We start from the raw sequence: 16,981 nt of genomic DNA, 5'->3' as shown, positions 1-16,981 counted from the left end.
TTTTTTTTTTTTTTTTTTTTTTTTTTTTTTGTAGTGTAATGAACATGAAAGGTGGTGGTGTTTTTGTTTTTTTTTTAAGGTGGTTTGACCCTGTCTTCATTAACTGGCCATAATGAGGGTTTATTTGGATGGAAAGCTCTCTGGGCCAGGAGGGAGGGAGGGAGGGAGGGGGAGAGAGAGAGAGAGAGTGTGTGTGTGTGCGCGCAACACCTAGCACAATAGGACTCTGATACTGACTGAGGCCCTTGGCTTCTACCACAGTATAAATGTTAAACAGAAATAATAAGCATTGGTCCTTATCCGTTCCCAGCCCTTTGTGTCTGGGACCTGCCACAATGGTGACGGTTGAAAGGGGGTTGTCAGTGTCAGTTTCAGAATCCCATTTTTGTTTTGTGAACACCTGTTGTATTTCAACCTTGATTTCAAATGTAATCTTTAGTATGGCTTGGAGCATTCAGTCTCTAGCAGGAACTCAACCCCATGTCCAGAAACTGTCTGAAAAGCTGGGACAGAGCACAGCAATCCACTCCTGGAGCAACGGGGGTTCTACTGGCAGGGCCAATAATGTTGACTGATTCCCTCCCTGCCTGGAAGCTGGCGGTGGGTGTTGGACGAATCCCCAGAGGAAGAGCAGGCACAGAAAAGGTGTCAGAGGCTGTCTTAAATCTGTTAGTCTTTAAGGTGCCACCAGACTCCTTGTTGTTTTTGTAGATACAGACTAACACGGCTACCTCCTGATACTTGTCTTAAGACATGCTGTCTGAGTCACTGTCAGAAACAGCTAGAGGGAGTGGAGGCAGGAGGAGTTTGGCTTCCCCTAAAGGACAGAACCAAACCCAGGACGCACCAGGGGGAGAGGACACTGAGGAGGCTGTGTCCAAAGTTTGTTGTTTTTCATAGATCTGTAATGCTCTTGAGCTTTTTAAGAATAAAGTGTGTGTGAAATTCCTTTGCTAAGCCTGTGTGTCCTTGCTTTGCTGCCGTGTTGTCCTGGGAGGGGTTAACAACAACTAAAAACCAGTGATCCCACAGCCAGATGGACTCTGGGGAATGTATCTAAGCAACTGGGAGCTCTGGGGCTGGGGCACTGGTTCCTGGCTTTGAGGTGCCTGGACTGTGGGGTCTCAGTGCCCACGAAGGGTGTCAGATGTAGGGCCTGCACCTGGGAGTATGCCTGAAAGACCTAGTGGTAGGAATAGTGACCAGTCGCTGCCCAGAGAGCTTAGCAGCACATGGGATTTGTGGTTGAAGCCAGTCACAACTGACTGGAGTCTGTTCAGAGAGCGGGACTCGGTTGTGACATTGGTTTTCTATTTAGGGCCTGGAAGAGGTGATACTTGCTCGTGTTGTCATCTGAGAATTGGTTTGCCTACTTTTATCTGAGTTTTCAGATTTTCATCCTATATTCAAAAAACAAAGTGACCAGAAAAAGCCAGAATTTTAGCGCTGTCCTTGAATCAGCCTTTTTTTGGAACCTGAATTTAAAAACCAGTACAACCGGAAACTCAGCCTGCCTGCTGAAGCAACAGGCAGCCTGTCTCCTGCTGGATGGAGATCCCAGATAGACGGATCCTCGCTGCCATGCCTCTGCTTACGTGAGGAGAGAGACAGAGGAAACTGGCTAAACTGTTACAAGAAGAACAGGAGTACTTGTGGCACCTTAGAGACTAACAAATTTATTTGAGCATAAGCTTTCGTGGGCTACAGCCCACTTCAGTAATGGGTCATTGTGAAACAATTGGACTTATCTACTTTTGCTTAATAATCAGCCCAGGAGGCACGCTGGAAATGTGACATAAGACTGTTTCCATGGTTCCGGGCACATACCTGGCTGCTTTTGGTGTGTTAGCTTCAGTCCTGCTATTGGCTGAGGTTTGCTCTATTGTCTTGCTGCATCAGGGGGTGGGTAGGATTTATATGCATTGCTCACTCCTTCCTGCCCTCCTCCTCTTTGCAGAGATCCTGAATTTCTGTGCCAATAACTATCTAGGGCTCTCCAGCCACCCTGAGGTGATCCGCTCTGGACTAGAGGCCCTGGAGAAGTTCGGAGCTGGCCTCAGCTCTGTCCGTTTCATCTGCGGGACTCAGGTATGGGTGGGGCCATGATCCAGAGTGGAGTAGTCGCCTTTCCCTGGGTCTAAAACCCAATCATCTGTCACCAAGCCACACTGCTCCCAGGTGGAACCAAGTAGAGTGCTTTAGGTCTGTCGTTTGGGCTCTCCTGGCTCGCTGGCTTCTCTGTTCTAGCCCCTCTTTTCTCTCCTTTTCCTTCCCCTTCTCCCCTACTTGTTTCTCCTTTCCTCCTCCATTGATCTCTTCTCCTGTCCCTCTCCCCATGGATGTGCTGTCCCCACTCCCTTCCCTTTACTCCTCACTCTGCGGTGTGTGTGTCCCCCAAACACACACACACCTTACTGTGTGAGCCTGTCCCTTCCACTCCAACAAATAACCAGGTCTCCACATGGGCTCCTGGGAGAAGGCAAAGCCCTCACTCCCACTCTCTTGCATATTAATTAGCTGCCATTCTCCACAATTTCTTCCCAGGATCTTGATTTCCCCCAAACCAATCCTATATCCACCACCGAGGAAAGAAGCCTTCAGCTTTGCCTCCATAGTTACCTATAACAACAGTGCAGGCATGCTGCTCGCATGCTTCCCTTTCTCTGAACACTTATCAGGACATGCATGTCCACACAGACACAGCTCTACATGCTTATCCGTACACATGGCCACACAGACACCCCCCTACATGCACTGTCAGTTTAAGGGTATAAAATAGGCTTTCTCGTTAAACCAATAAAAAAAACCCCAGGGTTGTAAAAAACCCTGAGGATCTCTAGTTATAAAATAAACACCCCAAATTTCCCAGGGCCAGACCTGCAGCTACAATAACTTGAGGTAGCTTCCATGGCATCAATGAAGCTACCCCAGTTTACATCAGCTGAGGATCTGGGCCCTTTGTGTGGTACTTAAACGTTTTGGGGCAGCGTCTCAGTTAAAAATGGTAAGTGCCTCAGCGCAAGTGCCCTGTGTCTGTGTTGGTTTGGAGTCCTGTGGTTGTAGTGATTGGTTTATGGGACCAAAAATTATAACCACAATTTAGGTTTCTTTGTGAGAAAACTCATCTGGAAAAAAAATAGGCATCCCACGCAGAAAACCATGGCAAGCAGGGAACTCTAGCTGGACCACTGGTCATGTTAATAGAAATCCCTCACTCTCTGTCTTGGCTCTCTCTAGAATATACACAAGAACCTGGAGGAGAAGATCTCTCGTTTCCACCAGAGAGAAGACGCCATCCTCTATGCCAGCTGCTTTGATGCCAATGCTGGTATCTTTGAGGTTCATAGTGCATGTGTTGTGTTTTGTGTGTAGGGGGCAGCAAGGGGAAGGGCTACATAGGCAACAAGCCAAGCTCCCAAAGCAGTTGCTTCTGCTGATGATCATATTTCCCTCAGCAGGTTGCAAGCTGAAGTTAAGGGAGATGAGATAGGGATAGAGAGAAGGCCCAATGGCTCTGTGTGCTGCTGGGGTGGGGGGCTGAGGTGCCATGGAGCTTTCTAGTCAGCCTTCATCTCCTCCTTCCTAGTAGGATGACCATCACAACGAATCCTAAGTTTTGGGTGGGCCTCTGCAGTGGAACCCATCCAGCTGTCTCCTCAGAGCGACCCATCACTGTTGGCCACCTTCTGCAAGCCCCCAACATCCCCAACCTGAGCTCTCTGGACCCGCTCACATGAGAATTCAAAACGGATGCAGCCACTCCACCTAAAAAGTAGGGGAGGCGGCTCATGCATACTGGCGAGGGTGGCTGAGGACTGCAGGGGAGGATGGGTAGCCCCTTGTGGGCGCATGGTGATGGCGAGTGTGACGGGTTGAATCACAGAAACCCCCTTGGGAGCTGCCACCCGATGTGCCAAGACTACCCCTGCTACTGTTTTCCCTGCCAGCTCAGGACTCCAGCACCCTGTCTTGCTGAGCCAGCCACTCCTGTCTGGCTCCAACACAGACTCAGGGTCTGAATCACTTGTCCCAAAACTGCAAGTTTACCCAAAAACAGCTCCCAGGAGTGTGCTTGTCTTTAGCACTCAGATGCCCAACTCCCAATGGGGTCTAAACCCAGATAAATCCGTTTTACCCTGCATAAAGCTTATGCAGGGCAAACTCATAAATTGTTCGCCCTCTATAACACTGATAGAGAGATATGCACAGCTGTTTGCTCCCCCAGGTATTAATACATACTCTGAGTAAATTACTAAATAAAAAGTGATTTTATTAAATATAGACAGTAGGATTTAAGTGGTTCAAAGTAGTAACAGACAGAACAAAGTAAGTCACAAGCAAAATAAAATAAAATGCGCAAATCTATGCCTAATCAAACTAAATACAGATAATCTCACCCTCAGAGATGCTTCAGTAAGTTTTTCTCAGACTGGACACCTTCCAGGCCTGGGCACAATTCTTTCCCCTGGTACAGCTTTTGTTCCAGCTTAGGTGTTAGCTAGGGGCTTCTCCATGATGGCTCCTCTCCCTCTGTTCTCTTCCACCCCTTTATATGTCTTTTGCATAAGGCGGGAATTCTTTGTTCCTCTGGGTTTCCACCCCCCCCTCACTGGAAAAGCACCAGGTTAAAGATGGATTCCAGTTTAGGTGACATGATCACATGTCACTGCAAGACTTCATTACTCACTTGCCAGCACACACATATACAGGGAGACTTGCAGGTAAACACAGTCATCTGCAGACAATGGTTCTTGTTAATGGGAGTCATCAAGATTCCAAACCATCATTAATGGCCCACACTTTACATAATTACAATAGGCCCTCAGAGTTATGTTTTATATTTCTAGTTTTAGATACAAGAGTGGTACATTTATACAAATCAGATGATCATACTTAGTAGATTATGCACTTTGTAATGATACCTTACAAGAGACCTTTTGCACGAAGCATATCCCAGTTGCATTATAGTCACTTATCAAATTTTTATAAAACTATCCCAGTTACATTATATTCACTTATTATCATGTTTTTATAAAACCATATAGACTGCACAACGTCACAGCGAGGATCCCAAAAGTGTGGGGCAAGGGGTGACTGTTCCCAACCTGGGCCCAGCCCTGGTAGAGGAAGTCAGCGCATCCTGTAGGGTTGGCAGAGACGTGGCTTATGGAACAAACCATGCAAAGAATGCAAAGGGAGAGGAACCCCATGGCGGGGAAAAGGAGCTGAGAGATAGAAGCCTTAGTGGTGTATCCCATGACACGAGGAGAGACGTGGTGCCCTGGCACTGCCCCATGAGTGGCCTGACCACCAATAGGATGCAGAGGGTTCTGGTGGTCGGCTAGTGAGGCTGCCAAGCCAGGAGTACTGTGGCGACACAGAATTTTGCTCATGCATCTAGCAAGGACGCTTCCCCCGTAACCCACCACAGCCCATTGTTTTGCTGTCTGCAGGCACTGCTGACCCCAGAAGATGCAGTGCTGTCGGACGAGCTGAATCACGCCTCCATCATTGACGGGATCCGCCTGTGCAAGGCCAATAAATACCGCTACAAGCACATGGACATGCAGGACCTGGAGGCCAAGCTGCAGGACGCACAGGTACAAAGATGTGCTCTCCCCTGGGAGTGCACTCAGTCTGTGACCCACTGCCCGTCTAGGAGCAAGGTGCCCATCTCCCAGAGAATAACCTTGCATCTCCTAGAGGAGTAACCTCCTTTGGCCAGCATTCGAAGCTGCCTTGCTAGACTCTAGGGAGAATCCAGTCCTTTGCTTGTTGGCAGGAGGAAGCCTGCCAGAATGTGAGCTCAAGGATGGATGGAGGGAGATGGTGGGTGGGGGCCATATATTCATGTACCGGGAGTACTAGACCCCAGTCTCCATTTCCTCCCACTTCCCAAACACGTTTGCTCAAGCAGTTGTCTTTACCCATGATCCCTTGCAGCCTGCCACACTCTCTTCCATAGAAACACCGCCTGAGGCTGGTGGCTACCGATGGTGCCTTTTCCATGGATGGTGACATCGCCCCATTGAAGGAGGTCTGCAGCCTGGCCCAGAAATACCAGGCCCTCGTCTTCATCGATGAATGCCATGCCACTGGCTTCCTTGGGCCCAATGGGCGGTACAAGACCAGACCTTCCTGCTAGTCCCACATCTCACTCTCTGGGCCTAGACCAGCCACGGGTTTGAATATGGGGTTTCTTTCTTGTGGGGCTGTGGATCCTTAGAGCCACTAGTCCTTGAAGGGATCCCCACCTGGCCATTGACCTCCCCCGCCCCCTTACGAGATGGTAGCACCCTCCTTTCTACACCTGTCTTTGTGTCAGGGAGTGGCATAACAGGGGTGGGCTCAGATTTTGGGGTTAGCATTCTCAGTCTTGGGGCGTGGGTGGGCGGGGGCCTGTTCGGAGCATACTCAGAGGGGCCTTGTCTCTGCTGTGACTTATGAAACCACCAGTTTGCTGTGTGCAGGAAGTAAGAGCAGCCTGCACTATGGAGGGATGAGGAGCCCACACGCCGAGCCCCCAGTGCTGCCTTTGCTAGCAGGGCTGGCTCCCTCCTGCAGGAGGCGACCTCACCCCATCTGGAGAGAGAACTCCCCTGAGGAGGCCAGCCAGGCTGGCTCGGCATGCTTCCCTGGCCTGCTCCCTGCTGCTTTACGCTGCCGCTGGCTGGACAAGGCCTTCCCACAGCACGGCATATTGGGATTTCACATCCTGCATCCATAGCTACCGTCCTGGTTCTGCGTATCCTTCGTTTTAGCACAAAGCTGGTGGTGGGAATGCAAATGGGTGGCGGTGCCCATTGGGTTAACCTGCCACTGGAGGCGTGGCTATTCCATCAGGACTGGGAAAACATCAGAGCCATGCTGGAGAGAAAGTGGCAATGAACTGGTGCCAGGGCACAGCCACCATGGCCTAGCCCCCCAGGTCGGAGCTGCCAGGGCTGATGGGGTCGTGTTCTCTCCTCGCAGGGGTACTGATGAACTGCTGGGGGTAATGGACCAAGTGGACATTGTCAACTCAACGCTGGGGAAGGCACTTGGAGGAGCAGCAGGTTCAGAGATTCCCCTTTCTGGGGCCTTGTCTTTCTACGTGGCCCTGTACCCGAGAGCTCCCCGAAACCCTTCTGCCCCCTCCCTTTAACAGTACAGAACCGATGGGGACACCAAGACTTGGACAGGAGCTGAAGGGCCTGGACCCAATGAGGGTCACTACAGCAAGGGTGAAGGGGGCCTAGCAAGCCCTGCCAGGTGCACCCTCCTCTGACCTCCCTTTGGAGACGTCACACCTGGGCACCCAAGAGGGAACCCATTAGTGAAACTAACCAGCTGGGATCCCAGGCACTGCTGCCTGTGTTACCGGGGGGGCGTTTCCTGGGGTCCTGTTGTTGGCTGTTCCTCCCCCTGTCCCAAATTATACTCTCTTTCTGTCTCCTCCCCCTGCAGGTGGGTACACAACTGGCCCCAAGGCCCTTATCGACCTGCTGCGCCAGCGCTCCCGCCCGTACCTCTTCTCCAACAGCCTGCCTCCCGCCGTCGTGGGCTGCGCCTCCAAGGCCCTGGACCTGCTCATGGAGAGCAATGCCATTGCGCAGTCCATGGTGGCCAAGACCAGGCGGTGAGGGCTGAGGACCTGGGATCCTTTCGCTGGGGAAGACCCCCAACAAGCCCCTTCTCCATGCAGTCACTTCCCTGCCCATCTCACCCCCTTGGCCAGTAGACTCCTTTCTGCTCAGGAGTGAGTTGTCTCTGGTTCTTTTCCCATCCTCTGCTGATAGCACCACCTGTGGTTTCCATGGAGATGGCTGTGATATCACAGCCGTGGGATTACCTACTGTGAGCTCCAGCATGACCCCACATGCCAGGCACCAGTCTGGATGCGGAAGGTGCCATGATAGCCAGAGTGGCACAGCGGAGCCTGCCATGGGGCCTTTGAGGTGGGCAGAAAATAGGAGGGGATCTCGGAGGAATGGCCCCTTCCGCACGCAGGTTGGGTGGTGCGGAGTTTGATCCTGGCCGTGGAGGAGCCAGGACGGTGCAGAGCCACGCAGGTGCCAGAGCAGTGGGCTGATGGCTGAGGGGAAGGGCTTCCCCGAGCAGGGATGATGTGCTCCTCTTCCCCCTCCCCCCCGGGCAGGTTCCGAAGCAAGATGGCTGCAGCCGGATTCAGCATCTCGGGGAATGATCACCCCATCTGCCCTGTGATGCTGGGCGAGGCCCAGCTAGCGTCCGTGATGGCTGATGACATGCTGGAGAGAGGTAAACCCAGAGGGGGCTGGGGCTGTCAGGTGGTGGCGTCACGTGCACATGAAGGGATGGCCTCTGATCCTCTGTCCCTGTAGCTATCTTACTCCATGTCTGGTAGCCGTAGGGGATTTTCTGTACCTCCTCAGTCCCTCCAGCAATGGGGAAGCGCCTCGCTCTAGTTATTCCCTTTCACACTGCCTCTGCTTTGCTATGGGGCCTTGGAGAAGAAATTTTTCCCACCCCGCCACTCTGCTGGGCAGCACATACACCATTCGCCCTTCCCATTGCTTCCCTCGCAGCTCTGTAGGGGGCGCCCTTCCAGTACCAGCATGGGGTTGTGTGCTGCTGTCTGATCCCTGCTTACCGGGGGGGGGGAGAAAAGGAGCTAAAACCCCTGAAGACCCCCTCCCACCAGTAAACGAGCCCCAGTATTAATGTTTGCCTTCCCCTTGCACATGACTCTCATCACCAGGCATTTATGTCATCGGCTTCAGCTACCCCGTGGTCCCCAAGGGGAAGGCACGGATCCGGGTGCAGATCTCAGCCGTCCACAGCGAGGACGACATTGACCGCTGCGTGGAGGCCTTCACAGAGGTGGGACGTAAACATGGAGCATTGCCCTGACTAGCCAGCTAGCACAGGGGATGTGATGGGGCCTTTCTCAGCCTTTCCACAAGCAAGACCGTGCCTAACCTGGGGAAGAACCATAACCAGAATGATGCCCAGAAGATAGTAGGATGTTGAAGATAAAGGGATCCTGGCCTCTGGGAGGCGTTAGCCACCATAGCGTTCACAGTGGTGGGGGCGATGGTTTGGGGGTGGCTCTTCATGTTACAACACACATTAAAGATTCAACCAAGACATAAAATCAGCACAAACAAGCATCTTGGTGTGATTCTCCCATCCCAGGCCTGCAATCTGTTCTTCCCCTCCTTCCCGCTGCTGCCTGCAGAGGTGGGGAGCTTGGAGGGGTGGGGAAATGGTGTTTTCCCCTGAAGACGGTCGTGGGGGGTTAGAGCCTGCTATTAGTAACCATTGTACACTTAAAAGGCATGGTTCATCTTAGCCCCTCTAAACCGTTCCAGTGGCATAAAGGGGCTGGAAAACCAGCAGATCTGGCCCCCAGGGAATTCCCCCAGTGCAGATGGGAGCTGGCATAACAGCTCTATGCCATGCCCATTGGTGCACCACCTCACTCTAACTGCTGTAAAGGGCCCATTAGCCCTGACTGGGATGTTGGTGCCACTGTGGCTAGGGGGTTGGGGCCACTTTCCCCTCTCTGTTAATAGTTTCCATGCCGCATTGGCCATTTTAAGCCCTTGTGCTGTCCCGGTCTTCAGAACACTTCGCCTCCCGTGTCTGTCTCTCCTGTTCCTTCTGTAGGAGGGAGAGGGCATGCAGCTCAGTAGGTAGACAAGCAGCATTGTACTCCGTGGCCTTCTGGTGTCTCGTCAGGACTAGGCCACAGGTTAAATGGGCTGGGTTGGTTCTTGGTATCGTTCTTACCCAGTCTACAAACAACAATCACCATCCAGTAGAGGGCGCTGCTGCCCAACGTCTGTTCATAGAGGAAGGCTGAGGAGGGAGGGAGGGAGTTCACAGAGGCTGTGTTGTCTCCAGGGGTTGAGGAGATGATCGCATTTGATGACAGAAACCTATAATTTGGATCCATTTGTTGCAATTATAACATGCCAGAAAACATGGAGCGAGGCCGGGTGCTGGAACTTGTTTGTTTAAACTCTTTGTGAGTGATTCACTTTGCCGGAACCAGAAGTGAACCCGAGACACCATGCGGGAGAATTTTTGGCATCGTCTTTGCTCTAAATCAGAAACCTCCCGCTTGTGTGCGTGCATGCGGGTGCCGTGTGTTGGCACCGCTCTGCAGGGCAGGGCAGCGCTAACATTAGTTGGTAGCTAATCCTCCCTGCGTCCCTGGCAGCAGTGGTGGGAAGTGTTACTGCCGCTCTAGAGAGCAAGAGGCAGCCCCCAAGTTAAGGAGGTGCTGGCCTACACAAGGCCTGTAAGATTTCCCCCAGCCCCTTGAACTGTATCCAGCAGCAAACAGGAGGCCAGATGGTGCGTGCTCAAGGCAGCCCACCTCGCTTAGGAGATGGGCAGCTGTGTTTTGCCACTGGTGAAGCCTCTAGATGGTTGTTATTAAGAGTGAGAGCTCGGGCATCTCTCTTGGCAGTTCTTTATCCAGTGATGCGGCTTGAAAATTAGTTGGCTGTGCTTGTCGAACTGCCACCAAGACACCTGTAAAAAGCGGCTGGAACAAGGAGGCAGAACTAGCCCGGTTTGTCTCCACTGGTAGCTGCTGGCCCACAAGAGGCACCAGGAGAAAGCACCTGGGCAGCAGAGCCACCGCAGGACCGGGTACAGTCATTTCTTTCCTGTTACTTTTCCACGTAAGCAATCCCCGCAGTTGCCACTGGGCACTCGGGGGTGGGATGAGAGATGGCTGGGGGCCTGGGAAGGGAGCTATCCAGGAGACAATTTCTGTTTAGATTTGGTCTCCACCATGAAAACAAATGGGACTTGCCCTGTTCTAAAATGAGAGGGGGCTAAAGGATCAGGAGAACATTTGCTCTGGTTCCCAAAGGGCTCCTGTGTGAGTGCTTCCCATCTGGTAAGCTCCAGCCTTGTGAAGATCTCCAGTTGTCAGAGCCTGCTAGCACCGGCGTTCGCTGACTCCGAGCAAAACCCCTGCCATGGGGCACCCCTAGCTGAGAGGAGGATAGCTGTGTCAGTGCCAGCATACGCAGAACAAGCCAGCTCGGTCTCATGGCCACAGAAAATGATGGGAAGCTGCCTGCCACTCAGGGGCCCCATTGTACCATGACACCAGCAGGGAGGGGCTAAACCTTGGGTGTGCGGGGGTGCTTTGAGCCCCCAAGCAAAGCTTCCACCATTTTTTGTCATTGAATCCAGTTTTATCCTCTCGTAGCCTGTATCTACGGATGCCCTTTTCTCCCCAGTATGGGTAGTACACCCAGCCCTAGGCTTGCCCCTGCATCTGGTGCACTTGAGTGAACCTGCAGCAACTCTTCTGTTCCAGTCCTGGGTTCCCACACAGCTCTACCAAATACTAATGTGCCCCATTCTTGATCTGCAGGTCCCTGCTACTCCAGACCTGCTCTCCCAGTGCCCCTCCGTCCTGGTCTGCAGCTCTCCCTGCTATTCTAATCCAGCACCCACATCAGCCAGGAGTGTTGCTGAGCCAGTGCACACAGGTTGATGGTGGAAAGAGGAAGCAGACCAGTGAGGAGAGAGGCAGTGCCCCTTTTGCTGCTGCCAAACTCTCCCCTAGTAACAAAATTCTTGTGCCTCCTTCCCCAAGTGGCCCAGTTTCCCTCTTTCCCCCTCAACTGCCAACCCCTCCCCAAGGGGCCAGCTCCCCCAGCCCCACACCACCCAGCTGCCAGACCTGCCCCAGTGAGAAAAGCTTGACTTTACTGCTAGCTGCCCAAACCTCCCCCCTCCCTCTGCCACAGCTGCCTCCTCTGTCCCCTCCATCCTCCCGCTCCCCTTTAGCTGCCAAACCCTTTGTCTCCATCCAGGTCTTCCCCAACAGCTGCTCTGGTTCAAGACCCAACTGTGCAGTTTCTGCAGCAGCTCTTGAGCAAGCAAGGGTTTGGAGAAATGAAATCTTGCAAACGAATAACGCCCCGTCGAGCGTGGGATTTGTGTTAGTATTGAATTCACTGCAAAGCTCTGCTTCTCACGGTTTCCTGGTGTATGTCACACTGCTGCAGACGCCGCAGCTTCTCCCAGCGTTCCTTCCGCCCTGTGCCCCACAGAAATGAGAGGGTGCTGGCTGCTCAGCAGACTACACAAAGCCAAGGCCATGCATCCCCTGCTATTCTAGTCTAGGGCTCTCCACAGCTCTGCTGATGCACCTCAGTGCTGATCTGCCGCTCCCCCCCTCCTATGCGGTCCAACCCCTCGCAACCCACACCAGTGCCCCTTGCCCTGCAGTGACTGTATGCCTGACCTGCCGCTGTTTGCAATGCGCACACGTGCAGCCAGCGTATCTCGATCTGAATCTGCAGCTCCCCCCTCCCCCCCCGCTCTGCCAATCCTGCGCCGAGGAAGAGACAGTCAGATGTCTGTTAGCAGTGCGTTGGTGCTCTGCACTGGGCTAATGACCACCGAGCTCATTTCATTACTGATGCCAGTCCTCCCAAGCCCCATTACCTCTGCTCTACACAGAGAAGTACTGAGCTGCAGGCAAGCGTTTCACTGTAATTGGTATAGGGCAGGAGACACAGACCAAGCCCGAGGGGAGAGCAGGGCTTGACTCGAGGTAGCCGTGGAGGCTGCTGCAGGCCCGGCGATGAGAAGCACAGGGCTGCTTTGGGTTCGTTTGTTTGGGCTGTGTCGGGAAACGGAGCCGACCCTGTCCCCAGTCCTTCACAGCAGATAAATCGCTCAAACAACAGGCAGGCACAAGGACTCCCTGTGTAAACAGCTAACCACTGCCCTTCCTCCTGGCACCGGCCACCTTGCCTCCCTCTGGCTGTCTCTCTTCTCCTCGTGCCCAGGTAAGGGACAGAGGGAGCAGAAGTGACCCCACTTCCGAGAGCCCGCGCCAGTGCCCAGTAAGCTTAATGGGAAGGCTCCCATGATTGCAGTGGGCTATGGTTCAGGCCCATAGTACAGAACCCACCTGCTCCTGACCCAGCACTGCCCTGCTCTTCCACCACAGGGAACCCTCCAATACCAGGGGTCGGGGACCTTGGTTTAACAGAGAAGCACAGCACTTACTTCCCTTTGGGATCAGCCTTGCTGGGGTAGCGCTGGGGACAAGCCAATGTCCCGAAGTGGGGATTCGAACCTATGACCCATAAGCAAAGGCCCAGCAGGCTGTGCCACATAGCCAAGCAGTTGTGGATAGCAAAGGGATCAGTTTGGCTCCATTTATATATTAAAAGCCACAGACTCCTACAAGTTCTTATTCTGTATCTTTATTTCTGCACACACACAGCTGCGCTTCCTTTTGGTTATAATCGTCGCCAGCATTTCTGCAGCACGCCCCCATGGATCCCAAAGCCGTAGAATTATGAATCTAAACCTGAGATGACTATTGGTGCCCCCAGTTCCCATGGCACTCTGTTCCTGGCTTCATTCCCTTGGATATGGGAGGGGAGCCCAAGTTCTGGCTCCCCCTCTTCTGTAGTTTTCTAGGGATCCCCAGCTTTCCACAGCCTCAGGACTTCCTCCAGGAGGATGCTGGATCCTGGCTGTAGTGGATGGAGAGATCAGAGGAGTGTATCTCTGTGATATCTTGCTGGTCCAGGTGGAGATGAGAACATCTGGAGAGGACTCCCAGCTCTATCTGCAGTAGGGAACGTAGGTGGGATCATGCCATCCTCCGCTCAGCTTCTCAAGCCTTGGCTGCGCAGGCAATTTCAAACTGCTGCAACATGATAGCAACCCCCTGAAGGAGCACCGAGGTGGCAATGCACCCGTGACCCCACCCCTCCAGTGGGGGAAGAGCCCCCTGCCCCTCCCTGTCCTATTACCGACAGGAGCACTTGCAAGCAGACACTACTGGGTAGGGGATCTGCCTCCAGGTGCATTGCTGGAGAATCCTGCCCGTGTCTATGGCTGGGTCCTTGCTCATCCAGCAGTGCCAGACCAGGAGCTTGATGTGGGTGAACTGGGCAGGACGGCAGGTCATGCCAGGAGGCCAGGAGCAGCCAGTGTGGGAGGTGTCGCACTCTGTGTGGCGGACCCAACGTGGCCAGAAGACAGGCCCCAGATCCACCCAGGATGAGGTCAGGTGGCAGGTGGCGCTGTCCACCAGCCACCGACGGAGGCGGTGGGCGACAGCTTGGCTTAGGTTGCTGGCCATCCCTTCCTCAGGGGGCAACAGGACAGGGAGCTCCACATTTTCAGCCTCCTGCAGCAGCTTCTTCCGGTATCGGCTGGTGCCATCGGCCAGGTCCTGGCTCAGGGTGCCCAGCTGCTCCAGACTGGTGTTGCGGCTTCGTGGATCCTGCGGGGACATCCAGAAGGGGTCGTATGAGGGGCCCAGCAGCTTCAACAACCGAGGGGCCCTGAGATGCTTGGGCTTGGGGGAGTAGTGGTAGTCATTGGGAGAGCGGGACAGGCTATATGGCCTCACGTGGGCAGATGGCTTGCTCCGGATGAGGTGGATGTCAGGATTGGGTGGGGTGGTCTCACTGATCTTCTCAGGCAGCAGAAGGTCCTCACTTAGAGGAAGGTCTCCCTCCTGGGAAAGGAGAGAGGCTCCAGAGGGAAGAGACCCCTGGGCCCAGCTCCCCAGCAGCAGCAGGCAAATGAAACCTGCTCTGGCCATCTCCATGATGGGTGCAGCTCCTTCGGGGCTCCCCTTGCGTGTGTCTTGCTGCAGGCTGGCTCTCTGAGTTCCCTCCCTCTACCTCTCTGGTTATCAGTGGATCCCTTTGGCTGAGAGAAATCCTTCCCCTTTCCCCTAGTTACAGAGTCTGATACCAGACACTGCTGCTGTCACAGAGACACAACCAGCTATTCACAGGGAGACACACACACACACAGAGTATGGATGAGTGGGTGTAGAGGCAGTGGGTGATGCCGAGTGCAGTGGGTGCAGCTGCAGGAATACGAGTGGTGCCGGAGGGTAGGATTAGAGTGAGTTTTGCTGATTGTAGAGCAACAGTACGTGCTGCTGGGGTTGCATGGTGTTGTGGATGCTGCTGGGTCCCACAGGTGCTGCTGGCAGTGTAGAGAAGCTGCTGGGGGGGGGGTGGTAAGTGGGGATGTAAAGTGGGGATGTAAAGTGGGGATGTAAAGATGTTCCTGCGTGTTGGGATGCAATATGTCCTGCTTGGCAAGGAGGGACAATGGATGTTGCTGGGAAAGTGGGGCTGTGGCAGGGTGTGGCTGAGGTTGTAGATGTGCTGCTGGTTGTAGAGGTGCGATGGGTGCTGCTGAGGGTGTAGGGAGATGCTGCTGGGAGGCACCATCTGTTGCTGGGTGTTGAGGAAAATCTCATGGCTAAGTCCTGTTGAGCAGAGTTACCGGAGCAGGCAGCATCAAGGGGTGTGTGAGTGTAAGACCACTAGCCATGCAGAGTGAATGTGAATGGCTGCTTGCCTCTGTGCAGGACTGATCCCAGCACTGCTTAATTTGTAATGAAAGAGGTGCCGGGGCTCAAGCAAATAGGTGCTGGGGATCAAGCAATTTTTTAATTTTAATAACTGACGCGGTAAGCCCAGAGGTGCCAGGGCTCAGCCCTGGCACAAATTAAGCACTGCATCCCGGCCACCTGGGAAAGCTCACTCCTGAATGAAGCTGCGCTGCATCCATTAGCCCAGCACTGAAGTATAGGACTGGACCCGTGGAGAAGGGAGAGAAGTGGATGGGGGGGCGGGGAGGGTTAGTTGCTCATCCTCCCCGGCACGTGCCTCTCCCAGCAGTGATTGTGTGTTCCACAGTGGGATGGGAAGAAGCTGCGATTGAGAGACTTTGGATCCATCTCATCTAAAATCCCTTGGGGAGCAGGGGAGCCAGGAACTCCGCACTTGACTGCACCTTGACAGGGCCACATGCCTCCAACCGGCCTGTTCTCATGGCGACAAGAGAACTGGGGTCAGCCAGACACACAGGCTTTGGGGCCCTTCATCTCCCTCCCTTGCTGTTTTAGAGTTTAATCCTGTGTGTTTAACTAGCTTACCCAGCCACAGGCCCCTGGGGGGCTGGAGTCCTTGCACACTCCATTCCCTCTGATGGGATATCGCCATGGCTGAGCTGGGCTCATGATGCCCTTTGCACTCTGGCCTGTGTGTTAGTGTCACCGCAGGGACCACAAGCGGCTCAGCCTGCAACCCCTCGCTCCAGTCCCACCCCAAACACCTCCCCTCCCCTCCCCAGGCGTCCCAGCGACTCCTGCTGGCGAAGGCACAGCCCCTCATCCACCACTAGCCCCTGTGTGTCTGGCTGCCTGCGGGGTGTCCCTCCCCCCGGTCTCTCATTGCCCCGTGCCCACAGGGGACTCCCAGCACCCTCTGCTGGGGAAGCTGAGCAGCTGAGGTGACACATGCTGCAGCTCTGTCCTCCCCAGGCGCCTGGGGCCGATTGGGGAGCTGGGCTGTGCCTGGGGCTCCTGGGTGCTGGCCAGGCTAATCATGAGCCTGGGGGCGCTCAGTCTCTGTACCCCAGGGCGGGGTGCAGGGCCCGGGGGTACATCGGAGGGGCGGGGCTGGGCCGGGCCGGGCCAGGGGGTCTCCGCAGAGCTGCGGGCTCTGGGGGAATTTCTGCCCTGGCCCTTGTGAGCCACCAGCCTCCTGTGCCGAGGCAGCCTCCGGCCTTTGCATGGGGCGGGGGGCGGGGGGCGCTGGACCCCTGGCGAGGCCGGGCGCGGAGGGGTTAACTCCGGCGCCAGCCTCCCGGCGAGGGGAGCAGCGCGGCGGGCTCCGCGGCGGAGCGCTGGGAAGGAGGGAGCCAGAGGGGGCCCCGCGCCACGTGGGAGAGGCGCAGCTCAGGCAAACTCCGGGTCCCTCTGGCCCGTGGGGAGGGAGCGGGATCGCAGCGCCCCGGAGCGAGGCGCAGGTGAGTGGCCCGAGCCGGGCAGGGCTGGCGGAGGCAGCGCGCTCGCTCTCCCCTTGCTCCTGCCCCGTCCGCGGGGCCTGGGGCCGGGGCGCCGCCAGCGAGAGAGAGCGCCCCGCTGCCAGAGCCCGGGGACTCGACGGGGAGAGCGACAGAGCCCGCCCGCTGCTGCCGTGCGGCT

General features: G+C 54.8%; 2 protein-coding genes across 2 annotated transcripts in view; one reads left to right on the top strand and one right to left on the bottom strand.

Moving 5' to 3' along the window:
• The window catches only part of GCAT (glycine C-acetyltransferase), a 15,735-nt gene extending 6,617 nt beyond the window's left edge, over nt 1–9,118 (top strand). Inside the window, exons 2-9 of the mRNA XM_024200100.3 lie at nt 1,958–2,088; nt 3,238–3,339; nt 5,454–5,600; nt 5,966–6,120; nt 6,973–7,055; nt 7,447–7,618; nt 8,138–8,259; nt 8,720–9,118. Coding sequence (XP_024055868.2) covers nt 1,958–2,088; nt 3,238–3,339; nt 5,454–5,600; nt 5,966–6,120; nt 6,973–7,055; nt 7,447–7,618; nt 8,138–8,259; nt 8,720–8,871 — 1,064 coding nt within the window. The 3' untranslated portion in view covers nt 8,872–9,118. The remainder of the gene's footprint in view (nt 1–1,957; nt 2,089–3,237; nt 3,340–5,453; nt 5,601–5,965; nt 6,121–6,972; nt 7,056–7,446; nt 7,619–8,137; nt 8,260–8,719) is intronic.
• Nucleotides 9,119–13,768: 4,650 nt separating this feature from the next.
• On the bottom strand, nt 13,769–14,578 carry LOC112106726 (noggin-like). Its single transcript, XM_024200129.2, has one exon. It carries the CDS (start codon nt 14,576–14,578, stop codon nt 13,769–13,771), a length of 810 nt encoding a protein of 269 aa, XP_024055897.2.
• Between the last annotated feature and the right edge of the window lie 2,403 nt (nt 14,579–16,981).

This window comes from Terrapene carolina, unplaced genomic scaffold (assembly GCF_002925995.2).
Source record: "Terrapene carolina triunguis isolate 2854851 unplaced genomic scaffold, T_m_triunguis-2.0 Scaffold247, whole genome shotgun sequence".
Taxonomy (NCBI): Eukaryota; Metazoa; Chordata; order Testudines; family Emydidae; genus Terrapene; species Terrapene triunguis.
The sequence above is the reverse complement of the archived record's forward strand: the minus strand, read 5'-3'. Positions and strand labels throughout refer to the sequence as shown.

Excerpts from the sequence above, each read along its gene's own strand:
- LOC112106726 (XM_024200129.2), bottom strand. The coding sequence starts at position 14,578 with ATGGAGATGGCCAGAGCAGGTTTCATTTGCCTGCTGCTGCTGGGGAGC.